This window comes from Acinonyx jubatus, chromosome C2 (assembly GCF_027475565.1).
Source record: "Acinonyx jubatus isolate Ajub_Pintada_27869175 chromosome C2, VMU_Ajub_asm_v1.0, whole genome shotgun sequence".
Taxonomy (NCBI): Eukaryota; Metazoa; Chordata; class Mammalia; order Carnivora; family Felidae; genus Acinonyx; species Acinonyx jubatus.
The window spans coordinates 129,891,716-129,918,647 of record NC_069384.1 but is presented as its reverse complement, the minus strand read 5'-3'; the positions used below and the strand labels follow the sequence as shown (position 1 = coordinate 129,918,647).

The 26,932-nt window shown below is 40.2% G+C and overlaps 2 protein-coding genes across 3 annotated transcripts in view; one reads left to right on the top strand and one right to left on the bottom strand.

The window, feature by feature from the left end:
• COL6A6 (collagen type VI alpha 6 chain) overlaps positions 1 to 18,746 on the top strand; it is a 195,451-nt gene extending 176,705 nt beyond the window's left edge. For both annotated transcript variants that reach the window (XM_053221451.1, XM_053221450.1), the window contains exon 36: positions 14,906 to 18,746. In XM_053221451.1, the coding sequence (XP_053077426.1) occupies positions 14,906 to 15,098 (193 nt within the window). In that variant the 3' untranslated portion in view covers positions 15,099 to 18,746. The remainder of the gene's footprint in view (positions 1 to 14,905) is intronic.
• Positions 18,747 to 18,890: 144 nt separating this feature from the next.
• Positions 18,891 to 26,932, bottom strand: part of PIK3R4 (phosphoinositide-3-kinase regulatory subunit 4) — a 73,045-nt gene continuing 65,003 nt past the window's right edge. The window contains exons 15-20 of the mRNA XM_015068474.3: positions 25,646 to 25,857; positions 23,848 to 23,979; positions 20,871 to 20,971; positions 20,254 to 20,342; positions 19,837 to 19,945; positions 18,891 to 19,110 (exon numbers count right to left, since the gene is read on the bottom strand). Of these exons, the coding sequence (XP_014923960.1) occupies positions 18,940 to 19,110; positions 19,837 to 19,945; positions 20,254 to 20,342; positions 20,871 to 20,971; positions 23,848 to 23,979; positions 25,646 to 25,857 (814 nt within the window). The 3' untranslated portion in view covers positions 18,891 to 18,939. The remainder of the gene's footprint in view (positions 19,111 to 19,836; positions 19,946 to 20,253; positions 20,343 to 20,870; positions 20,972 to 23,847; positions 23,980 to 25,645; positions 25,858 to 26,932) is intronic.

Here is a 26,932-nt window from a genome sequence, read left to right as displayed (position 1 = left end):
GTGTACTCACACACGGAGTAATAAAATGGTAACATCTGGAGAACCAAATAGGTTAAAAGTGGACAAGTATTTATTTGTAGTTCTGTTCTTTACAATAGTCTGTGAGTTAAAAAAAATAATTTATAAAACTCAATGGATGAATTAATCCATCCAATGGGTGAATAATAGGCACTTCTAAAGAGAAACATAATGAACTGGAAAATAAAGCTGAAGAAATCTCACAGTGCAGAGAAGATAAATGTAAGCAGCTTAGAGACAGAATGGAATAGAAAGACCTAACCTATATCAAATTGGAATTCTTGGGATCAGATAAAAGAGAAACAATTAATGAGACAATATTCAGATATATCAAGAGATGATCATTTTTAAGAACTTGTGGAAGACATGAATTAAAAGATGAAGAAATTACAAGGTACAACAAATAAAGTAACAGTTAGACATCGTGTAAGAAAATGCAGATGCCAAGCCAAAGGACAAAACAGCCTGAAAGAAAAATTATCTACAAAGAAACTATAATTAGGCCGGCAGCTGGGCTATCAGTAGCAAAAGTGGAAGCCACAAAACTGTTAAGAACTTTTAAAGTAACTGAAGAACCTTTTTGTCAACTTAGAAAAACTGTCTTTAAAAAATACTGGTAGAAACATGGGAGGAAGAGCTAAGGTGGTTGGAGTAGTGAGGGGACCCTGGGCTTGTCTCATCCCTCGAATGCAGCTGGATCAACATCAAACCATTTTGAACACCTCCGCAGTCGATCTGAGGATTAACAGAAATCTGCATAATTTGAGGGAGAGAATATGGAAAGTACATAATGCAGAAAGGTGACCCGGGGAAGAGAAGAGCCTCAGCGTCCCAAAGGAAGGGAGCTGTTTTCACAGAGAGGAGGACGGGGGAGAGAGGGCAGCACTCCTGGTTTGTTTAAGAAAGCACTCCCTCTGAAAGCAGCTAGAGAGGAAGTGTGAACACATGCCCAGGGGACTGCACAAGAAAACATTTCCCCAAAACCAGTGATGGGGGGAGGGGGGGGAGAGGAGAGGGTTTCAATACCACCAGTTTTTTCACAAACAGCAGAGCCCAGAGTCTGAAATTTGAGAAGTCGGCCCCTGGCAGTGCTTCAGCCAGGAAGCAGGGTGGAGCCCTGCGAGCAGGCCGTGTGGGCCACAGCGGGGAGAAGCCGTTTCCCTGCTTGGAGGGCATTGGATAAAGGTGATACGGCCTCTCCATGGGTGAAAACCTGGTGAGAGCCATCAACCCACCACACTCACTGGTAGAGGAACAAAGTTGCTGGCTGAGGGCAGCAAACCCCGGCACCTGCTACATGTTTTCCATAAACTCTGAGCGCTGTGCATTGGTGTGACCATTTCCTGGGACAGGTCAGCCCCAGCCACAGCCTGGCGAGACCCTCCCCCAGAGGACCACTGCGGGTTCTAGCCACAGAGGACTTTTAAGTGTGGGGTTTTGAAACACAGCTGCACCTGAGACAAAACTCTGGAGGGAGGTGCCGCCTAGTAGGCAGATGGCTCAGACACAGGGGAAAGGTAGGGAGGTGATGAAAACCAGGGACATAGGAGGGGTGACTGATCACACATTGGTGAGGGCATGAACCACCCACTCTGGAGACTGGAGAGCAGGGTGAAGCCGTTTTTACCATTAGCCCACCAGCACTGATCCACCCCAATGAGATGAACAGCATCACCAAGTGAAGAATGGAGCTGTTACACCAAGCCCCGGCTACCCTGTGCTTTCAGGCGCCTCTCCACCAGGGCAAGCCACCTGAGAATCAGAGCTGCAGGCCCCTCCCCCAGAAGACCAACACAAATCCTTTCCACCAGCTAGGCTACTGGCCGTAGACTGCTGCAAAGTTTCAGCTCTAGGGGAGACTGTTTCTAGGGGAAACCTTATTTGGAGGTTTTTGTTAATTTGTTTGGTTTTTTTGTTGTTGTTGCTTCTGTTTTGTTTTTGTTGTTTTCTTTGTTTCTTGGATACAGGAAGGACAAAATTTTTTATTTTAATTTTATTTATTTGATCTTTTTATTTATTTTTTAATTTTTTTTAACGTTTTTTATTTATTTTTGAGACAGAGAGAGACAGAGCAGGGGCAGAGAGAGAGGGAGACACAGAATCAGAAGCAGGCTCCAGGCTCCGAGCCATCAGGCCAGAGCCCAACGCAGGGCTCGAACTCACGGACCATGAGATCATGACCTGAGCTGAAGTCGGACGCTTAACCGACTGAGCCACCCAGGCGCCCCTGATCTTTTTATTTTTAATTTTTTTTTCTCTCTTCTTTTTTTCTCCTTTTCCTATCAAGCTTCTCTTAACAAGCAGACCAAAACACACCTAGGATCTAGCTTCCTTTATTTGATTTTTTAAGTTTTTTATTTCATTCTATCATTATTATTATTATTATTATTATTGTTTTTTTCTTCCTCCCAAATGACAAGACAGAGGAACTCACTTCAAAATAAAGGACAGAAAGAAAAGATGGTCGAGGATTTAGTCAATGCAGATATAAGTAAGATGTCTGAACTAGAATTTAAAACAACAACTGTAAGGATGCTAGCTGGGCTTGGAAAAAGCATAGAAGACACCAGAGAATCCCTTTCTGCAGAGATAAAAGAACTAAAATCTAGTCAGGCCAAAATTAAAAATGTTATAACCAGGATGCAAACCCAAATAGAGACCATAAAACAAGGGTGGACAAGGCAGAGGGGCAAGTTAGCGATGTAGAATATATAATTATGGAAAATAATAAAGCTGAAAAAAAGAAACAAAAGTCAGGGATCATGAAGGCAGACTTAAGGAACTCAGCAATTTATTAAAACGTAGTAACACTTGGGGGCTCCTGGGTGGCTCAGTCGGTTAAGCATCTGACTTCGGCTCAGGTCATGATCTCGTGGTTCGTGGGTTTGAGCCCTGCGTCGGGCTCTGGGATGACATCTCAGAGCCTGGAGCCTGCTTCAGATTATGTGTTTCCCTCTCTCTCTGCCCCTCCCCCACTCATGCTCTGTCTCTCAAATAAAACCAACATTAAAAAAATTTTTTTAAATACCATAACATAGAAGTCACAGAAGACGAAAAGAGAGAAAAGGGGCAGAAGGTTTATATGTGCAAATTATAGCTGAAAATGTCCCTAATCTGGGGAAGGACACAGACATCAAAATCCAAGGAGCACAGAGAGCTCCCATTAAATTCAACAAAAGTGAGCCATTGCCAGATATATCAGAGTCAAATTCACAAAATACACAGATAAGGAAAGAATCGTGAAAGCAGCAGGGAAAAAAGTCTTTAACCTACAAGGGAAGACAGATCAGGTTCGCAGCAGATCTGTCCACAGAAACTTGGCAGGCCAGAAAGGAGTGGCAAGATGTATTCAATGTGCTGAATGGAAAAAAAATATGAAGTTAAGAATACCCTATCCAGCAAGGCTGTCATTCAAAATAGAAAGATAGAGTTTCCCAGACAAACAAAAATTAAAGAAGTTTGTGACCACTAAACCAGACCTACCTGAAATTTTAAGGGTGACTCTTTGAGTGGAGGAAAACAAAAAACAAAAACCAAAATCAACAAAGACTAGAAAGGACTTAGAGAGCATCACCAAAAACACCAACTCTACAGGTTACATAATGGCACTAAATTCATATCTTTCAATAATCACTCAGAATGTAAGTGCACTAACTGCTCCAATCAATAGACATAGGGTATCAGAATGGATAAAAAGCCAAGATCTATTTATAAGCTTACTATAAGAGACTCATTTCAGACCTAAATACACCTACAGATTGAAAGTGAGGGGATGGAGAACCATCCAACCAGCTATGGATGTTAAAAGAAAGAGACAGTGGCCACACTTAAATCATACAAACTAGATCTTAAAGACTAACAAAAAATGAAAAAGGTATTATAATTCAGGGGTCTATCAATTAAGACCTAATGATTATAAATATTACTCCCCCAACTTGGAAGCATCCAAATATATACATCTAGCAAACATAAACACACTGCTTATAAAACAATAGTAGGGGACTTTAACACCCCACTTACAACAATGGACAGATCATCTAAGCAAAAAATCAAGGAAACATGGCTTTGAATGACACATTGGACTGGATGGACTTAACAGATACATATATATCCAGAACATTTCATCCTAAAGCAGAATACACATTCTTTTCAAGTGCACATGGAACATTCTCCAGAATAGATCATATACTGGGTCACACATCAGCCCTCAACAAGTACACAAAGATCGAGATCATACCATGGATATTTTCAGATCACAGTGCTATGAATCTTGAAGTCAACCACAGGAAAAAACTTGGAAATCCCTCAAATATATGGAAATTAAAGAACATCCTACTAAAGAATGAATGGGTTAACCAGGAAATTAAGGAAGAAATTAAAAAAAAAATATATATATATATATATATATGGAAACAAATGAAAGTGAAAATGTGACAGTCCAAAAACCTTTTGTATGCAGCAAAAGCAGTCCTAAAAGGAAAGTACATTGCAATTTAGGCCTATCCCTAGAAGCAAGAAAGGTCCCAAATACACAACCTAAACTTACTCCTAAAGGACCTAGAAAGAAGCAGCAAATAAAGCCTAAAGCCATCAAATAAGGGAGATAATAAAGATTAGAGCTGAACTAAATGATATAGAAACAAAATAACCCAATAGAATATATCATTGAAACTAGGAGCTGGTTCTTTGAAAGAATTAATGAAATTGATAAACCCCTACCCATATTCATCAAAAAATAAAAGAGAAAGGACCCAAATAGATAAAATCATGAATGAAAGAGGAAAGACCACAACACCAGAAAAAAAACAATTATAAGAGAATACTATGAAAAATTATATGCCAAAAAACTGGGAATTCTGGAAGAAATGGACAAATTCCTAGAAACTCACAAACTACCAAAACTGAAACAGGAAGAAATGGAAATTTTGAACAGACCTATAACCAGCAAAGAAATTGAATCAGTAATTAAAAATCTCCCAACAGGCAAGAGTCCTAGGCCAGATGGCTTCCCAGGGGAATGCTACCAGATATCTAAAGAAAAGTTAATACCTATTCTTCTCAAACTGTTCCCAAAAAATATAAATAAAAGGAAAACTGCCAAACTGATTCTAGAAAGCCAGCATTACCTTGCTTCCAAAACCAAAGATGCCACTAAAAAGGAGAATTACAGGGTAATATCCTTGATTAACATGGATGCAGAAATTCTCAACAAGATGCTAGCAAATTGAATTCAACAGTACATTAAAAGAATTATTCACCATGATCAAGTGGAATTTATTCCTGGACTGCAGGGGTGGTTCAGTATTCACAAATCAATCAACGTGATATACCACATTAATAAAAATGTAAAAAAGGAGAACTGTATGATCCTGTCAATAGATACAGAAAAAGCATTTGACAAAATATAGCATCCATTCTTGTTAAAAACCCTCAACAAAGTAGGGATAGATGAAACTTGCTTCAACATCATAGAGACCATATTTGAAAGACCCACAGCTAATATCATCTTCAATGGGGAAAAACTGAGAGCCTTTCCCATATGGTCACGAACAAGATAGGGATGTCCACTCTCACTGTTACTATTTAACAATAGTACTGTAAGTCTTAGCCTCAGCAATCAAAAATAAATAAATAAATAAATAAATAAATAAATAAATAAATAAATAAATACATACATACATACATACAAGGCATCCATATCAGCAGGGAAGAAGTCAAACGTTCCCTATCTGCGGATGACATGATACTCTGTGTAGGAAACCTGAAAGACACCAACAAAAAGTTGCTAGAACTAACACATGAATTTCGCAAAGTCACAGGATATAAAATCAACATGCAGAAATCAGTTGCCTTTCTATACACCAGTAACAAAGCAGCAGAAAAAGAAATCAAGGAATCCTATTTGCAATTGCACCAAAAACAATGAGATACCTGAGAATAAACCTAACTGAAGAGGTAAAATACCTATCCTCTGAAAACTATAGAACACTTAAGAAAGAAATTGAAAAAGACGCAAAAAAATGGAAAAGCATTCCATGTTCATGGATTGGAAGAACAAACATTGTGTTAAAATGTCTATACTACCCAAAGAAATCTACACATTTAATGCAATCCCTACCAAAATACCACCAGCATTTTCCATAGAGCCAGAACAATCCTAAAATTTGTATGGAACCACAAAAGACCACAGGTAGCCAAAGCAATCCTGAAAAAGAAAAACAAAACTGGAGGCATCACAATTCTGGATTTCAAGCTGTATTACAAAGCTATAGTCAAGACAGTATGGTACTGGCACAAAAACAGACTCATAGATCAATGGAACATAATAAAAAACCCAGAAATGGACCCACAACTATATGGTCAACTTATCTTTGACAAAGCAGTGAAGAATATGCGATCAAAAAAATACAGTCTCTTCAACAAGTAATGCTGGGAAAATTGGATGGTGATATGCAGCAGAATGAAACTGGACCACTTTGTTACACCATACACAAAAATAAATTCAAAAGGATCAAAGACCTAATATGAGACAGAAAACCATCAAAACCCTAAGGAGAACTTAGGCAGTGACCTCTTTGACCTCAGCCACAGCAACTTCTTACTAGACACATCTCTGGAGGCAAGGGAAAAAAACAAATATGAACTATTGGGCTTCATCAAGATAAAAAGCTTCTGCATAGTGAAGGAAACAATCAACAAAACTAAAAGGCAACCTTCCGAATGGGACAAGATATTTGAAAATGACATATCAGGACAAGGGGTAGTATCCAAAATCTATAAAGAACTTATCACACTCAACACCCAAAAAACAAAGAATCCAGTGAAGAAATGGGCAAAAGACATGACTAGATACTTTTCCAAAGAAGACATCCAGATGGCTGACAGACACATGAAAAGATGCTCAATATCACTCATCATCAGGGAAATACAAATCAAAACCATGATGAGCTATCACTTCACACCTGTCAGAATGGCTAAAATTAACAGGACAAGAAACAACAGGTGTTGATGAGGATGCAGAGAAAAGGGAACCCTCTTGCACTGTTGGTGGGAATGCAAACTGGGGCAGCCACTCTGGAGAATGGTATGGATGTCCCTCAGGAAACTAAAAATAGGGGCACCTGGGTGGCTCAGTAGGTTAAGGGTCTGATTTGGACTCAGGTCATAATCTTACAATTCGTGGGCTGGAGCCCCGCATGAAGCTCCACACTGATGGTGTGGAGCCTGCTTGAGATTCTCTCTCTCTCTCTCTCTCTCTCTCTCTGCCCCTTCCTCTTTTTTCTCTCTCTCTCAAAATAAATAAGTAAACTTGTGAAGGAAGGAAGGAAGGAAGGAAGGAAGGAAGGAAGGAAGGAAGGAAGGAAGGAAGGAAGAAATTAAAAATGGGGGCACCTGGGTGGCTCAGTTGAGCCTCTGACTTCGGCTCATGTCATGATCTCGCGGTCTGGTCTGTGAGTTCGAGCCCTGTGTCAGGCTCTGTGCTGACACCTCAGAGCCTGGAGCCTGCTTTGGATTCTGTCTGTCTGTCTGTCTCTCTCTCTCTCTCTGCCCCTCCCCCACTAGTGCTGTGTCTCTTAAAAAGAAAGGTAGAAAAAAAAATTTTTTTTCAAAATGGAACTATCCTATGATCCAGCAGTTGCACTACTAGGTATTTACCCAAAGGATACAAAAATACACATTCAAAGAGGTACATGCACCCCGGTGTTTATAGCAGCATTATCAACAATAGCCAAACTATGGAGAGAGCCCAAATGTCCATCAACCAATAAATGGATAAAGAATACATCGTGTGTGTGTGTGTGTGTGTGTGTGTGTGTGTGTGTGTGTGTGTAATGGAATATTAGCCATTAAAAAGAATGAAATCTTGCTATTTGCAGTGATGTTGATGGAGCTAGAGTGGATTCTGCTAAGCAAAATAAGTCAATCAGAGAAAGACAAATACCATATAATTTCACTCATATGTGGAATTTAAGAAACAGACTAATATATGGGAAGGTGGGGAGAGAAGAGAGGGAAACAAACCACAAAAAGATTCTTAACGATACAGAGCAAACTATGGATTGATGATGGAGGCGGGGAGATGGGAGGTTGAGCTTAGATGAGTAATGAGTACTAAGGAAGGCACTTGTTGTGATGAACACTGGGTGTTATACGTAAATGATGAGTCACTGAGTTCTACTTCTGAAACCAATATTGTACTGTATGTTAACTAAAATTTAAATTAAAAAGGAAATAAAATAGAAACATAATAATTGTAAAACAAAGAGAATTAGGATAAACAAAAAACAATAGTTCACCACAAACACCTCTGCTAACGGAACTTCTAAAGTATGTACTTCAAGGAAAATGAAAATGACCACAGAAGGAAGAGCTGAGATGCAATAATAATAAATGATCAAAATTTGTCAATATTTAGGCAAATCTAAATGTTATATTTTAAGTAATAGTCATATCTAATTTGTAGGGTTACAAAAAAGCTGAACTTATTAACAAAGGTATGAACACAACATATTTGTTGGCACCTAGTGGTTTAACAGGAAAAGTACTAATACTGCAAATATTAATAAATATTTGCTAAGCTTGAAATTATATACTGAACAATAACATCACCTTTTGTTACTTAAAAAAATGAAGTTGAGCCTTAAGGGTAAAGAAGATGGTACTGAAAAAAAGAGACAATAATATACGTCAGAGGGAGATAAATGGAGTTAAAGGGTTCAAGAGTTCTAGGAACTTGAATAGTTTGGTCTGGCAGTTAGGCTACTGAAAAACTTAAGACTCTCTTAAAAATGCACTAGAAATTTTGATGGCACATGTGAAAAAAAAAAAGGGAAGTAGCTAACTGCCAAAAATGTAGTGTGGGAAAATGGAATAAAAACAACAGCATGATAAATAGTAGGCTCTGGCTGCCAGCAGAGAGCCCAGCACAGGGCTTGATGTCACAGACTGTGAGATCTTGCCCTGAGCTGAAATCCAGAGTTGACAGCTCAACCAACTAAACCACCCAGGTGCCCCAATAAATAGTTTTTTTAAAAATAAAAAGGCAAGAAAGGGGGGGAGGGAAGACAAGTAGAAGGCAGAAAGTAAGACAGCAGGATCAAATCCATTTAAATATAGCCGGAGTCATAATAAACATAAACAGACTAAACATGCCAGTTACAGAGATTGATGGATTTAAGAATGAAAATAAAATCCAGCTATACTTGTTTTCAATTATAGAGACACGACCACAAAATAATGACATGGGAAAAGCTGAAAGTAAAATTATGGGAAAAAATATACCAGGCAAATATATTTTTTTTAAATAAGCTACAAACTTAATATATACTGGTATATGCAGAAGACGACATATACAAACCTAAAGATAACCATAAAAAGAAAGCTGGAAAGGGTATATTAATATCAGAAAAAATACTCTTTTAAACAAAACCATTTTGGTATTTTTTTAAGTTTATTTATTTTGAGAGAGAGTGGGGGAGAGAGAGAATCCCAAGCAGGCTCTTCACTGTCAGCACAGAGCCTGATGTGGGGCTCAAGCTCACCAACCATAAGATCGTGACCAGAGCCAAAATCAAGAGTTGGATGCTTAACTGACTGAGCCACCCAGGTGCCCCGAAATAAAACCATTTTGCAGGAATGAAAAGCTAAATGTTCAATTCATGAAGAAGATATAACAATTCTAAGTTTCTAAGAGGGTGTTAAAATAATCTTAAAATATACAAAGTGGAAATTGAAAAACTACAAGGAGAAATTGCCCTTGAACTGTCATCAAAGTTGGAGATTTCAGTACACAACTTTGAATACTGATCAGTCAAGCAGACAAAAATGAGTAAAGATATTAAAGACTTAATCATAACAAACTTGAATTAATAGGCTCATTTAGAACCATTCGTAGAAAAATGAGACATTCTTCTGAAGAAGACATGAACATTAACAACTGTTGAATCAAGGTGGAGAGTTTACTAGGTGTTCATTGTGCAATATTTTAAAAAAAAATAATGTTTATTTTTGAGAGAGAGAGAGAGAGCCTGAGTTGGGTAGGAGCAGATAGAGAGGGAGACACAGAATCCGAAGGAGGATCCAGGCTCTGAGCTGTCAGCACAGAGCCCGATGCGGAACTCGAACTCACAAACCGTGAGATCATGACCTAAGCCGAAGCTGAATGCTTAACCGACTGAGACACCCAGGGGCCCCTCATTTTTAACTTATCAAGCAGGTATCAACAAATCTGTAAGAATGGTGTCATATGATCCAAACTGATCAGAATTCAATTAAGTTAGAAACTAATAAAAGATATTTTTAAAGTCTATACATTTTTAAATTAAAATCACATTTCTAAATAATGAGCTAAAATTATAATGAAAACTTTAAAATATTTAGAACTGTATAATCAAGAGATCATATGTCAAAATTTATGGGATATGTCAGAAGTCCTTATTTAGGAAAGTTCATAGTCTTAATTCTTAGGGAAAAGTTTAAAACTGTAAAAATTAATGAGCTAAACATTGTTCTTGAGATGTTATAGAAGAACTTATATATATATATATATATATATATACACACACACACAAAGAAAAGGAATAAGAACTTTGTATTTTTTAATTAAGATATTTTTAAGAGTATCAACAAAGGCAAAATTTCTTTTAAAACTCAACAATATACATATATATTTTTTGCATGTATGAAGTTTTTTAGAATTAGAAATAATTGAAGTAGTTAAGAAGTGTGTTTCAGTGAAAAACCATGCTATACTAACACATACACACACACATGCTACCCATCTGAGTGAAATGAAATATGTACCAGCCCTTGAGAATCACACTTAGACACATGTCTTGGACAGTGTGCCTACTTTTAGTGTGCACTGTCTGCATTTCTGTACGATGGTCAGGGCCAGAGAGAGGCACTCCCAATCCAGATGTCCCAGCTCCAGAAGCTCTGAGAAGACTCTGCCTCCAGTCTCCTCACCTTGCTGGGAAGCAGGGAACTGTCCAGCAGCAAATGCTGCCTGAACTCAGCCTAGAACAGGCCTGTGCAGTCAGTCCACAAAGAGCAGGGCTCCCCCTGCTGCAGGTGTCTGGTAGCATGGAAAGGAGCTTCCCATTTGCATCTGCACTGGGCTTCATCTATTTTGTAAATGGCCGTAACTGTCAAAGGCAGATGCGGAAGCCAGCCTGTACGAATTAAAAGGCATTGTTTGGAAACCATTCCTACAAATGCATTTTGTTTAAAGATCAGTATAGGTGGAGGAGATTCACAGTGCTTTTGGACAGGCTCTTCCCCCCCCCCCCCCCCCCCACATTGCCCTAGATAGACTGGAGGCTCAGCTTCTCCTATGTATCTGAAATGGTGAAATGACGGGAAATGGCTGGGGCATCAGGAATTGAGACATGAAATCCAGACCACTGTTGGTGAACTCCCTGACGGTGCATTAGCCTGGGGCACCGTAGGCCTTCTCTGAGTCACCAAAGACTGTAATAAAAGGTAAGGAGCCACACAGCTAGCTGCTTCTGAAACTCCCTGTCTGAGCCTTTCATGAGAAGTGAGGCAGAATTGAGCACATGACTGAGGGAGTTGAGAATGCCTGCGAGGCAAGCTGCCTGCCATAAAGGTGACTTGCCATGTCTCAGAATGGTGCGTGAGAATTAGATCATTCCACTGTGAGATTTGTAAGAAATACAGGTAGAAGCTGGTTCTTATCAGATGGAAAAGAAAGGAACCGAACACAAGCAACCAAAGAGACAGATGGCCAGTAAGGGTGAGATTGTAGGGCAGCCTCTTTTTAAGTGCTTAGATCTGCTCAGAGACAATAAAAGACAGAGAGCCACCTGCTTATTGCTTCATCCAGTCAGGGGAGCTCTCGTGCCAGACTTCAAAGCGGTGACAGACCAGAGCCAGAACAATCAAATTGTAAAAAATGGACACAGTCACCAGTGCCATATGAATAATACATCTGTCGTAATTCTGCCTTCCAAAATCTGTGTTCTAGACACACAAGATGAGCATTAAAAAAAGTGTCTGGAAATAGAAGCAGTCTTGTCTGTGTTTTCTACTCCAGCACATCCAGTCAACTAGTAAATTTAGCATAGCTGACTCCCGATTATCTGCGTAGATGGAGGAATCTGTGATCACAGAGAACTGAAATCTCCAATTAGTACTACCCCCCTCATTTTGTCTAGCCGCCACGTTCCACAACCTTTACTGGAGTTGGGCACAAGATGCAAAATGATTGGCTGCATTTCATTCCTGTTTCTTACCTTCTTGACTGCCTGTTGTGGAGTTACCAATCGGTAAAGAAGCATCTCAATAATACGGAGTAAAAGGAAAACCAGAAATTCTGATTCCCAAACAGGGTAATCAAATGATTCTTAACAGATGCTTATCAAATACAAGCTCCTGTGTACAACTGTGGGGAAAAAAATTCAGAGATATTGTATTTATCATGTTCAACACTTTTGAGAATAAAAGTATTGGAGGAAGGAAAAAAGATAGCAATGTCATGCTATAGAAGCAGTTAGCAATTTAACAGCTTTTTCTTAACGAGGAAGAAGGATGAAAGAAAGATAACTTACCATAGAAAGGATCCAATGGAAAGGGGAAGTCGGCGGAGGGGTGGAGAGACCAGTGTAGATAAAATAAACCCGAGACACAAAAACAGTGTGCTCCAGACTCAGAAGAATACATACTCCATGATTGGTAGAGATGTTCTGTGCATAAAAACAATTAAGACTTTGGAGAATTTGAGCTCCTAATATTTAGTTCTGGAATTAAGAAAATAGAAGAGCAAAAGTGGGAGAAGGTGTGAGAAAACTGTATTTGCACTAAAATTTAGCTTTCTTGGTAACTGGGAGAAGTTTGCTGATCAGCTTGGTACATTCCTAATAGCACTGATGGAAGTGAATGGAGATACACTTTGGGATTGGAGTTTCAGAAGCCCAGACATAGAGTATATAATAGCATGGTTCTCTGTTGGTTTAATGTCTCTTTCACTTCTCTCATTACAGAGGCAAGAATATGGGGACGGGGAAGACGGAAGGGTGTGCACATATGCATGCATGCATGTGTATGTGAGGCAGAGAAGTGTAGTAATTTTAAATTCTTTGTCTTTTGCGTACTCATTTTCTAAATATTTTTGTTTTCATGAGAGATCAGATTAAAGCTGATGAAAGCAGAAAAATCCAAATACGAAGCAATGGTACTTAGAGTGAATACTGGTACTGTTTTCCTGATTTCAATGTTTTAGAGTTCTCTTGACTCTTCCCTTGACCACAATACAGCAAATTTGTGAGGCTTATAGGTACTGATAAGCCTTCTCATCTTATGCTACCAGGCTCTCACACATTCATTCTAAAAATATTTACAAAGAATCTATGTGCCAAGCTCCTCCTACCTTCTTAGCTGTCCAACCTGCCCCAGGCCATCTGCTTTCCTGTGGTTCTGCACCCATATCCAGATGCTCTTGATAGCATGACATTTTTCATTTCACTTTCTTATTCCAAATACCTTGATAGTTTTCCATAGTATCTCAAATTAAAACCTGGTTCATTGGAAGTAACACAAAGCTCTTACTATCAGACGGTTGGGTTAGTCTCAGTTCTGTCCCTGATGTTTACCTCTGTATGTGCTATTTCCTCATCTGTAATCACCAGAGCACCATGGTAACTAGTCTAGAGAACTTCCAATGTTGCTCACAACATAGGTTGTTTTTATTCCCATTCTACACCTGAGGAAACAAGAATCACTCTAGTTAAATGATTTTCTCAGAGCTACTCAGCCAGTAAGTAGAGGGGCTGGAATATAAGATGTTTATGGATCTAAAGTTCTTTCCAACACCTCCCTGTAAAATAAGGTTGCCTGAAATGCCTCCCTTCCTGAGCTGTCCAACACAGTAACCACTGGCTTTCAATTAAATGAAATTATAAATTGAGTTCCTCAGTCATGCCACATTTCAAGTGCTCAGTAAACATATGTGGCTATTGGCTGCCATACTGGCCAGTGAAGATTATAGGACATTTCCACCAGCACGGTTTTATTGAATAGGTTAGAATTGTAGTATTTGGCTTCTGTGATTCCTTGACCTCTCAATCTGGCATTCAAGGCCTTCCAGAGTCTGACCCCAGCTGTCCTTTCCTGTTGAAATATTCATGACCCCCAAACTCTTTATGTGCCTGCCAGACTGGGCATAATTTTTATGTCTCCCATTATATGTAACAGTGCCTTCCATAGAGAGTCAACATTTGGATGGGTGGATGAACGGATGGAAGAAGTGAAGAATGGATGGATAGGAGGGAGGGAAGAAAGGAGTGGCATTCATTCATGTTTCCATTAGATAAGTGTTTCTTGAGTATCCACTATATGCCCTTCTAAGGTTCCTGGGATTGCTAGGGTTACATGACATGGTCTTGTGAAATTTTCTGCCTGGGCAGGTAGAATAGAGGAGAATACATCACAAAGAAATTTATAAATAAATAAATACTCAGTGATGTGTTATGACAAAAGTGAGCATATTGTGCTGGGCATCCAGAAGACTGCAGACTGGGAGAAGAACTATAGATACGGTCATCTCTAATGAGGTACCATTTGACTTCAAATCTGAATAATCAGGGACCAGCCATATGAAGTTCTGGGTGGAACATGTTCTATAAAGAAGAAACCTTGCTGTTGAAATGATCTTGATACTGTGACCAAATGTCTCCTGTCTTATTCTCAGCTTCTGTTAGGTCTGGCCAGTGTAAGTCTTCAGTTTCATAGTCTTAATAACACTACCCTGAAGGGAGGGTGTAGCAAGGAAGGAGATGACAACATTGAGGAAGATGGAATTAACATAGTCTATTAAAGTAGAAATGGCATTTATCTTCTGTGATGTTTCTCTTCTTTCGTTGTACAGCTTTGTTCTTGGACCACATAAAGCTGCTCTCAGGGATGCATTGCAGAGAGCCAGATTCTTTCAAGACAAAAAATACCTTTCAAGAGTAGCAAGAGGCAGCAGAGACGATACTGTTCAAAATCTTATCAGAAACACACCCCATACCTTTAAAAATGGAAGAAAGGTGATAAAAACTGCTCCAAGACAACAATGATAAAGGAAGTGCTTGAAGGATTTAGCCTTTGAAAGGATGGTAAGCCTCTGGTTTTGAGTAACTCAGTTCACTGCCATTAACTATGGACAACTTTTATTTGGATATCCAGCCATATCCAGAGGTCCACTCTGGAGGGCTGGACAAAACACGGATTGTAGATTATCAGGCAGCTTGACCCCTGGCATTTGTTTCTTGTCCATTTCTTTGAGCATTCCTGATAATTCCGGCACTCTGATACTCTCAAGAACTTATTAAAAGATGGAAGAATGAAAGAAATGTTCTGAAAAGTCTAATAGAGATATAATTTGAAGGTAAAATTTAAACATATATATATATATATATATGAGCCAATGTTAATTCTTTTGATGGCAGGTCTCTGTTCAGTCCACTTTCTTCAAACCAAGATTTTGTTTTCTATTTAGTACTGTTAAAGGCTCGTCTCTTTAACCAAAGGTTAACGTTCTGAGAGACCCCAACATTTACATTTCTAAATCGATGCTTCTGTGTCAATTTTGATAATTTGACTTCCCGTGATGCCATTTAAATACACCACTGTCTCTGTGTAGAATGGCTAACCTTCTGATAGGCTTGTGCTGGCAGGTCTTCTCCCACCTTCTGCAGTAGTTTGCAGGGACAGAGAAGAAGCAGAGTCTTTATTTCTGCTCCAACTCCTCCTTAACTCACTGAGAAACTTGTGAATTCCCCCAAAACATAAATAATTGCTTTTGAGCTGGAAGTTCCCTCATGATATAGAGAGCCTCGTGCCTGGCCATTTTTATGGACTTTTATTCTTTACCATTATTGTCATATATTATTCTTTACTAATCTCTATATTCTTTAGGCAAGAAGAGTCAAGACAACTTGTCATGGGTGAAGCTGCGTTACTTTTACCCATCAGGTAGCTATTTAGTCAATGGTGAACAGTACCAAACAGGACTGACCGAGATCTAGAGTCTTAAATGCGTATTGAGTTCGGAAAAGATAAAGTTGTTCATGTTTTAAGCCACAAATCCATCCGGGGCTGCAGAGATGTAAAGAGATTAGAGTTAAGTTAAAGCAGGAAGGGTCTTGCAAGTGCCTAGCGTCTCGTAGCATTCTGACAGCTTGCTCCCGCCTCACCCCCATCAAGATCACATAACTAACTCTTAACCTTTATGAAGGGCTAATATTTCCAACAGCTAAACGCCAGAGTAGCATTATTTGAGACACAATGTTTGGACCTTACCTCGAGTTCTCAGAGCTGGCTCCAGCGTTGGGAACTATGGCCCTGCTTGGCAGAACCTCTCTTCGGGGGGGGGGGAGACTTTGCTTGGACGCAGGGGGCAGGCAGATGGCTACGGACACCTAAGACCAGTAGGTGATTTTCTTTTCCGTATCACTCTTCATAAAAGCTAGGAAAGAAGGGTCACCTACGCTGTGTTTTAAAACCACTTCTGCCATCCGTACTCAGGCAATTCCATAGAGATAGCTTCCAATGTCTTCAGAGGGGGAAGGAGTTAAAATGTCACATTCATACTCAGGAAATAGAGAAGAATAAAGCACATCACGTTTCTTCATATCCTAAGTGGTGCTTCGGAGTTTAGGAAAAATTTATGCTTCAAGTAGAGCAAATTGATGAGCAATATTTAAAAGGTATTTTAAAAGGGATTTTTCTGGTTAACTTTGGATTAAGCAAAAACTGCTATTTACTGCTAGAAATACTTTTAATATGTATTTGTCTATTTTTTTCTGCATTGGTAAGTAAAATACACCAAAAAATTTTGCCCTTGGTAATTGAGATTATTTTAGCAGTTTGGGTCTTTTGAATCCTTAATAGATGAAGGATCTAAAACATACTATAAATATTAAGTTCCTTTTTAAAAAATTCCTTAAAAAAAAAAAACATTTTCCATGATTCACCTCTTTCTCCTAAAAGGGAAAAGCAGCAAAAATAAATAAAACCCTATTTAATTTTTTTTTTTACACTCACTCATTTTTGAGACAAAGCGTGAGCAGGGGAGGGGAAGAGAGAGAGGGAGACAGAATCTGAAGCAGGTTCCAGGCTCTGAGATGTCAGCACAGAGCCTGATGTGGGGCTCGAACCCACAGATCGTGAGATCATGACCTGAGCCCAAGTCGGATGCTGAACCGACTGAGCCACCCAGGCGCCCCTAAATAAAACCCTATTGAAACCAAGACTCAATAAGCAGTGGTCCTTCTTGGTTTAAACATGTAAATTAATTGACTCTAAAAGACATGCCTCCTATTATCTCTGTACTTGAGCCCTGAGTCAAACATTAAAAAAAAAGTCGAAAAAAAGATGCAACTTCAATGTGGCATCAGATTGTAACAGTAACAATTCAACCAAATGACCCCTTTTTTTAAGGGGAGAGTTGAAGTGGGAAGAAGAATGGATGGTGGCAAGATCGGGGGGGGGGGGGGGGAAAGGACTACATCTCCATCGGCCCACTCCATTCTTCCCCTCAGAATGTTGATCAGTGGTGTGGCTTCACTAATGTCTCCAGGCTTGAAGCCCTTCTCAGCTCAAACAAGTGTCCCCCAACCTCTGCAGACATTCAATCTAGAAACCCCACAGATACGGTCTTAACAGACATGAAGAGAAACAGAGGCAATGTAACATGACAATGTCAAATTTGCAAATCCTACTGCTCCCCTAGGCTATAAGGCCTCATTGACATCCAGACTCCTCAGACCTTTGTGAATGACAGGGTTTTCTGATGAGTTTAGACAGGTAAACAACAAAACCAAGTGCACTGAATCATGGAGCCATACCTGTGCACTGTCATGTACCATAACTGAATCATATAATTACAGAAAATTAAGTTTTTGAAGTATTTAAGTAGTATTTTCCCCTGAGTCAGATTATTTACTTTTTGGTTTACAGACTCATGTAACTAATTTCAAACAGCATAAACCCTTCTGCAAATGGAGGACAGTTAAATGTAGACAGAGAATTAAGTTCATGTACAAATAATAAGTGATAAGCTTAAAGGGTTTATTTTTGCAGGAAAGACCAATTTTGGTCTTTTTCTGGAAGTACAGATTTTTGGCATGTCTTTAACAACTTAATCCTTTAATTTTTCTTTTTCACGCATTTAATAAATAATTGACACTGGATAAAAGCAAGCCGAAGGGCCAACTTTCAGAATTTATACTAAAGCCTATAAAAAATAGTAATGATGGCCAAGGAGAGCCATTTTTCTAGGGTTGATACACAGGAGATCAGTTCTAGTGCTAAATAATAAGGCAGACTGTAAAACAGGAAGAAAGATATGATAAAGCAGAAAGAACAAAATACTGAGAGTCCAGAAATGTGGGCATAAGGCCTAGTTCTGTCGCCGATTCCTTGTGACACTGAGTGCCTTATTTCTTGAGAACAAATGCTGCTGGAGAGTTTATTCTTCTGCTAACGTTTACTGTTAAAAACACCAAAAAAACACAAAAAACTCTTAAGATGCTTGAATACATTTTATTGGCTGGTTTGAATAGCAGTTTTAATAGCAAAAATGTGTTTACATTATAGCTTATGACCCATCTTTTTTAGTACAAACTTAGAAGTCTTAGCATTTTAAATTCCTCACCTCTGTGACATATACAGTAGGAAGTCCCAGATACTGTTGTCTGGCTGATTCTTGCAGAGATAATGTGTAAGTACATTGGTTGAGTGCAACCTTCTTAACCACCTTGGATGGGATCTGTTTAATCATGAGACAGTATTATATAGAGGCATAATTTTGAAAATGAAAGAACTGAATCTCACTTCTGTCCTCTAAAAATACCTTTGCTCTCAAGTTACAGTAAACTTATAACTTTATTACAAATTATACGGGCCACTAAGTTTTCATTTCCACACCTTAACAATTCCATCTCTAGAAGCAGTTACAATGAAGCCCTGTGTTGTCTGGAAGGTGGCGATGTCCGTGATGATATCGTGGTGTCCCACAGGCAGAGACTCTGGGCCCCTCCGAGGGGTGTCATCACTTGGTCCCATCTTCTGCTTATTCTGAATCTCCTGTTTCATGGTTAAAAGTCAAGGAGAAAGCCAGAAGTTAAAAGCCTGTACCACACTGTACCTGTTATGAATATTGTTCTTCTGAGACAGGTGGTGGTTGTCTTTAAAGCTAAAACTTCCTGTGAGGTAGTCCTCCCTTCACAAAGACAAGGAGTAAAGAGAGTCCAAATGACCTTCTGTTTCCCATGAGTAGTGGCTTACAAAGAGGCCAATCAATAATCTGTGCATATTACCTTTTGCCACCATCAAAAGAAAAAAGAAAGTATATAATAGAGGGGTGGATGTAAATATGTATCTGTCATAAAGGAAGCTTTCATTCATTTACTGAGCACCTTCTAGGACCCAGGCACTTTCAGGTATGTTACCTCCTTTGAAGTTTTTACCCAACTCAAGAACACAAGATTTGGAGTTCCGACAGCCAGGTCTGAATCCCCAGCCTTGCTGCCTACTACTTGGATGATCTCAGACAAGTTACTTCATGGTGCTGAACTTTCTAATAAAGGTACTTCCTTATAAATTGTTGTAAGGACTGAGCAAGCGTATAAAGTGCTTGCTTCGAGCTAGGTACTTATGTGTGTGCCCTTTATATGTTTATTTACCTTAATAAAAGTTAATTTAAAAATCACAGAAAAGCCCAAAAATAAATGTTCTTCTTAAATACTGCCACTCTTGGCCAAAGTCGTTTGTGTGCCTATAGAAATTGAGAGAAAACAAGACTGCTTGTACCTGGACGACTTCAGTGCCTTCAATTATTTTCCTAGAGTAGGACACAGACGAGGAACTAGTACCTCCGGCAACAATGTAGGACCGCTCTGGGTAAGCCAAGTCCCAAAACCTAGGGAAGAGGAAGTAAGTGCTGATAATCTCAGGATGGAGGGAGGAAGTAATGGTCATTAGCTTACACTCATCAATGCATAACTTATTTTCTTTTGCCTTAGGAAAAGAGATTTTCCTAGCATAGACTAAAATTAGGTACAAATGAAGTATTAAGCTATCTGTGCAAGATATGGAGGATGTTAAACATGACAACATTGCAAGTATCTAGAATAAGCACCCTAGTATTAACCACAGTATCCATCCACATTTTATTATCCTTCTCCTTTTAAAGGATACCTAACTATGTACACTTATCAGATACTGTACCTTATTTTCATGTCTGAGCCAGCCGTTAGTAGGATGGGATTTCCATCTGCAGGACTACAATAGATACCATGGACACTGTGAGGAACAGGCTTAAAAGAAAGAAACAGGAATCAAATCAAAGATAGCAGTGTATTCCATAGATGGTGTCATTTCTAGTAACAAGTCGAGTGACAGTGGCTGCTGGGCACCTGATTAACTGAAGAAATGAGAGACCATTTATGCATATCTTCTGTAAGTGCATTGGCTTTGTATCATTCTGAATAAAGAGGCAAAACCTGTTCAGCCTCTGAAAACTGCCTATTTGGGAGAAGGACTCCAACCAAAGGAGAAATGAACCTCTCGCACCTTTTGTCCCAGTGAAGCACCCATGGTGGTAGCATGACAGTTAAAAGTGTATGTGAGATGGTCATGTTCCAGTTAACCCAGGTTTTTACCGGGCTTCCACAGACACATCACAAACCTCTTGGTACTAGCAACCAAAACACCCAGACATTGGAAAGCCTCGATATAATTTAAAACACAACCCAAAAGCCCAACAGATACCAGGTTGGGTAGAGTGTCTGAAAATGCTTGTAATGTGGGAAATTCGATTGGCCTAATGAAAACCGGAGACAAACCTGTGACTCAGAGAGTGGTGGTGCATTGCAGGCCCAGAGCATGAATCTTCTGTCGCCAGTCTCCATGTCCCACATGGACACCTCATTGTTGCCCTGCACGGCTAAGGAAAGCACAGGCCAGAACGGTTACTCACACCACAAGCCGGCTCTGAGAGCTTTCACATCTTGGTAGATAATCCGACTCAGCCTGTGCCTATTTCCATTTTTTCTCATCCTGCAAAAAATGCTCACTACGACTACTTTTAAATAACACTGTGACCCTGTCACCAGACTGGAGTGCAAAAAAAGATGTTCTTTAATAAACTACTAATAAATATTTACTGGCATACAGCAAGTGAAAAGAATTGTGGGGTAGAAAGGTGAATCGTAAAGATTCTACCCTCAAGAAACCTACAGTCTAGAAGCAGAGGAAAAATGTATAGACAATGAGAGCAAAAACAACTGCAAAATTCCACCTGAACTCAAGGAAAGGAAAAGATCCCATCCAGTGGGTAAGCATCAGTGTCACTCGTGGAGAGGTTTCCTCTGGGACTGAAAGAAAAGTAAAGCTGAGCAGATACGAGTGGCATACAGGTAAGTCATTTCAGGCAGAAAGAATGTTTTGTTTTTGCTCATTCCAATTTCTGGGCATCTGGGAAAATGAGTAATCAGTGTGACTGAAGCAAATCGGTGACAGGGAGGAGTGGGAAATGAAGGCAGGGGAAGATTATAGAAAAAGGCAACAGCAAGCCTGAGAAAGACATTATTTTGAGCAGGGCGAGTGATAATACCTCAGGCTTCATTCCTTCATTAATATTTACTGAAGCAAAAATACTTACTATTGAGCTAGTCGCTGGCCTACATGCTGAGGAAAATGAGGCAAACAATGGAAAAAATACCATTTTATAGAACTTACATTCTAATGGGGGCAATAAACCAAGAAAGTGCAAGGCCCTGCATCAGGAATGTGTCCAGTTCGAGGAGAAAGCCCGAAAGCCCATGTGGCTGGGGCCGACTGGGCCTGGGGGAGGAGGAAAAGGCCCGTAGGGCTGGCACGTTCCACTCCCCGCTGCCAGGCTGACCCGTGTGTGCCACATGGACAGGCTCCTTTGCCCTCGGGCTTCTACGTGGGTTTGGCCTGTGGTAAACTAACAGCCCCTAAAATAAGTACATCCTCATCTCCGGAGACTGTGAATGTTACATTATACGGTAAAGTGACATTGCAGAGATGATTAAGGGCCTTGAGATGGGATTTTCCTGGATTATCCAGGGGAGCCCTGCATACAATCACAGTGTCGTAAGAAGGAGGCAGGCTTGACAGCAGAAGGCAACAGGACAATGGAGCAAGGTGCTACAGTGGTGGCTCTGAAGATGGAAGAAGGGGCCACAAGCCAAGGCAAGCAGCTCCAGAAGCAGGAAAAGAAAGGGAATCTCCCCTGGGTCCTGCAGAGGTAATGTGACCCTGCTGCCAACTTGGACTCGGCTTAGCAAAACTCATTTCAAACTTCTGGCCTCTGGAACGGTTGTAGAACAAATGTGTATTGTTTTAAGCTACCAACTTTGTGGTAATTTATTACACATAAGAACAAAATGGTCGTAGGAAACAAATACAGGCCTATGGAAGCCCCAGCAGGAGACCAAAGGGATAGATAGATGCATGTCCCAGCTCAGGCTGGTTGTGTCGCTCCCATCAAAATCCCTGCTCCTCTCAAGGTGGCCTTCTCTATTCATCTTCTTTCCAAACTCCAACATCAAAATCCCTGCTCCTCTCACGGTGGCCTTCTCTATTCATCTTCTTTCCAAACTCCAGTAACCATCCCCTCCCCTCCTGCTGGTACTAGCCCTATTTCATTGTGCTTTTATGATGTCCCTACACCCACACATTCATCAACAGTTCCTCTGAAGATAAATCCTCAAATCATCCTACGCTGGGTATGCCATCTGATTCCTGCTGGAACCCTGACCAATAAAGAAGGTCAGAGAGGTAGCAGGGGCAGATCCCCATGAGGAGTCTGGCTGTAGCCTGGAATGGGAAGGTACTGAGTAGCAGAAAGAACAGTCTTGAAGAAGTAAGGATTAAAGCAGGGAGTTACAAGGATACTGCATTAATAGGGACAAGAGGTTATGGTGGCTGGGATGAGAGAGACTGTGATGGAAACAGCAAAAAGTGGTCAGATTCTGAACATTTTAAGTAGCTATAAAAATCTGAAGAAATGTGGTATTTAAAGCATGGGACGAGATCAGTGTAGAAGGGTTAAGGACCAAAGACTGAGCCCTAAGGTGGGTGAGGTAGGGCACGATTTAAAAGTCGGAAGGAAGATAAGGTGGAATCAAAGTGATGTCCCTGAAGTCAGGTAAGGGAACTATTTCAGAAAGAGGAAACTATCAACTGACCAATGTGTCAGGTAAGAGGCGAGCAGAGTAATGGCCACCAACGGCAGCAGTATATGAGTCGGACTACATGTACGAGAAGGGACCGGGGAAAGCCTGCATGCAAGACGACCAAGGAGAAGGCGTAAGCATAAAGAGCTACTATTTATCAAGCACTACATGTGTGCCAGGCTGTGTGCTTCACATGTTTTATCTCCAGTTCTTACTAGGAGAATGCCTGGTAAGGACAGGGAAGGGAAGCTGGCAAGAAACACATCAACAAGAATTGGCAACAGACAAGGATGAGTCCAGGTTTCTAACTTAGATTTCTAGGAAGGTGGTGGCAAAATATTAACAAAAATATGGGAGAAAGAAAACAAATGAGAGGGGAAACAGTGGCAGACAGTAGGTGACGGTGGTGATTAATGAGGTCATTTTTAAAGATAATAAATAAGAAATGACAGTGAGATAGCAGTGGTGGGAAATTCCATAATCAGAACAAAACAGAATCAAGCATTTGGTTCATACATAACATTAAAACTCTGAGAACATGAGTCGTCGCAGCAGGGTATTATGTACTTTCTTTAAAAATCCCCCAACACCTCAAAGCCAGCCCTCTCCACTTTACCTGCAATCACCCAGGACTGATACAGAGGGTGCATTGAGAGGCGTCTGATTCGAGCCCTGAAGGGGTGACAGTGGCTGGAAATTGGCAACTGGAACCTCATGTCCCAGCAAGCCATGGTACCACTGCTTGTACCTTAAAGGGAAAAAAAAGTCAAAAAGATTACCGTCTAATGCTTAAAGTACATCAAGCTGCATTTATACAAACAACAAATAGCATTAGCTTTGTGTGAATGTATTTTATTCATTCTTCCCATCTATCTGTCAAGCTATCTCCCTGGTATCAAACAGCACTTCCTAGTTGTTAAATACAGATATGAAGTGCTCATCACAATGCTACTAAACGTAAGCTGAAAATGAATGATTATTACACTGGTATTAATTGCCAAAGGCACGCACAAAAAAACCAAAGGTCTAGAGAATACATAAACTGAATTTGATAGGTCAAAACGTGCAGAATGCCTTAAATCACCGAAGATGTTTTACTGGCATTCAGTGACCACTTAACCAACCCCACAGTGGCTGCAGCTCTGTAGCTGTCAACACATTTCAATCATTTCCCCGTGCCCTTGTCTCCAAAACATTCTGGAACCAGGTATGGGTATCCAATCACAGCAGACACTGGGGTGGTCAGTACCTGCACATCTGCCCATGACCAACCCCACAGAGAAGCCCCCCCCCATCCCAAAAGAATAATGCCAACGCTGACACTCAACAGCTGCTCCCGACAGAGGCACACAGCGTCGTCTTGGACTGGTCTCCAATTCTAGCAGAGATACTGGGATCGGAAAAAGACGCAGGACGACAGGGTCCCTCAGTCACCCTGCCCCACTCCAGGACAATGGCTCCAACAGCCACAGGTTGTGTTGGCTCAAAGCTGATCAGGGTACCTGAGAGCCATCACTGCCATTTACTAATTTGCGCAGTTTCATATCTACTTTTGTGGGTCTGGCGTCACATCCTCCTGCACCTGTGCAGTTTACTCACACAAAAGGCAAACACAATGTATTCCATATATACTATATATAAAGAAGGAGAGGGCATATACTTAACAATGTCCTAATGTCATTCAGGGAATCTAGAAACCAAAATTCAAGGACAACAGATTATAATTCTTCAGAAAGAGTGCCAAGTGGGAGAAAATAAGATGTGATACATTTTCAAGGGGCAGGTTCAAAGCCCTATGGGGGCAAAACGTGAAACTAAAACAGAGAAAAGCAGTCAGCAAGATCACATGGTACACCTTCACCTCCGAGAAAAGGAGGGCAAAGAGGAATAATAAAGCAAGAAACCAGTGCTTAGCTCTTCTCCAGTACCAGGCCCGTGATGGAAGCTTTTACCTCATTAAATCCTCAAAGCAGCCCTTGAACGGATTAGCCCTATTTGAAGATGAGGCTCCTGAAACTCAGAGAGTTGTGCGGCTTGCCTGGGGTTACTGGAGTTTGAAACCGAGTCTGACCGAACTCAAATGCTCTCATGCATGAACCAAGCCTGCTGCTTCCCTGGCAGGATGACAGAATGCCAGCAAATCTGATCACTATAACGATTATAAAGTAAAGAGGCTCATTTAAGAACAAAGAGAAAAAGGAAATGTGCATGCGTTGAGATACTGCTATCACTCTTTCAAATCTGATTTTTAATGAAAAAAAATTAAATTTCAAGAGATTATAACATAATAATCATTCAAAAAAGGAGATGGGAAAAAATTACCAGTGCGGAAAAAGGAAAAAACTTTCACAAGAAGGCAATTCCAGACCTTAGTGGCATTCACAACCCAGTCAATGACTTCAAAGTCAGCTCACCAATGCAGAGCCAACACTGGTGGATGTCCACAGCAAAGGAAGTGATGAGGCCTGACTTCAGATCGTGCTTCAGAGTCCATGCATTGCTTGAAGACCGGAGGTCCCAACCAACGAGAGAGCCATTCACAGTGGCATAGGCCAGAACAGACTGTGCCCCAGAGTTGAAGTGATGCATATCCACGACACAGCCATCATCCTTCTGGTCTAGCATTCTAAAGAAATACACAAAGCAAAAGGCAAAAACTTTTCCAGTCACTGAAAACATAACACCGGCCTCCATTTAAGATGAATTTATTCTAAGCATAGTCAAGAAATAACTCCGATCCATCAAGCCAATGATGCCTGAGGCATTTTTTAATGTATATTTTTGAGACAGAGACAGAACATGAGCAGGGTAGGGGCAGAGAGAATGGGAGACACAGAATCCAAAGTGGGCTCCAGGCCCTGAGCTGTCAGCACAAGGCCCGATGCGGAGCTCGAACTCACGGACTGTGAGATCATGACCTGAGCCCAGATCAGACGCTCAAACGACTGAGCCACCCAGGCGCCCCGAGGCATTTTTAAAAATAACTTCGGACTTACAGAAGAGTTGCAAAAATAGTACAGAAAATTCCTCTGTATCCTTCACCCATTTTCCCCTCGTGTTAACACCTTACATAACCACAGAACATTTATCAAAACTAAGAAATTAATCTTAGTACAATACTAGTAAAGATACAGAACATATTCGGATTTTTATTAGTTTCCACTTGTGTCCTTTTACTGTTCTGGGATCCAAAACAAGATACCACATGGCATTGAGTTGTCATGTCTTTTTCAATCTGACCTTCAGTCTTTATCTTTCATGATTCTGATATTTTTGAAGACTATAGGTTATCTTATAGAATGTCCCTCCATTTGAGTTTGCCTCATGTGTTCTCACAAACAGACTCAGTTTACACCTTATTGGGAAGAAGACCATGAAATAACATCCTTCTCAGTGCACGTATGAGCAAGTACCTGACATTAATTAGTTAATGAATAGTATCTTGATCGTTTCACTAAGGTACTATCTGCCAGGATTCTCCACCGTAGAATTATTTTCCATCTATAACTACTCAATCTTTAAAAAAAATACTTCTGAGACAGTGTAAAAATCCTGTTTCTGCTTAAAATTTTGTCCACACATTTTAGGATCCATTGATAGACCATATCTATGGTGTTCTAATGGTGACTATGTCCCTCATTCCTTCCATACTTATTCATTAGAATTTTTCTATAAAGAACTGTCACTTCTTTCCCATTATT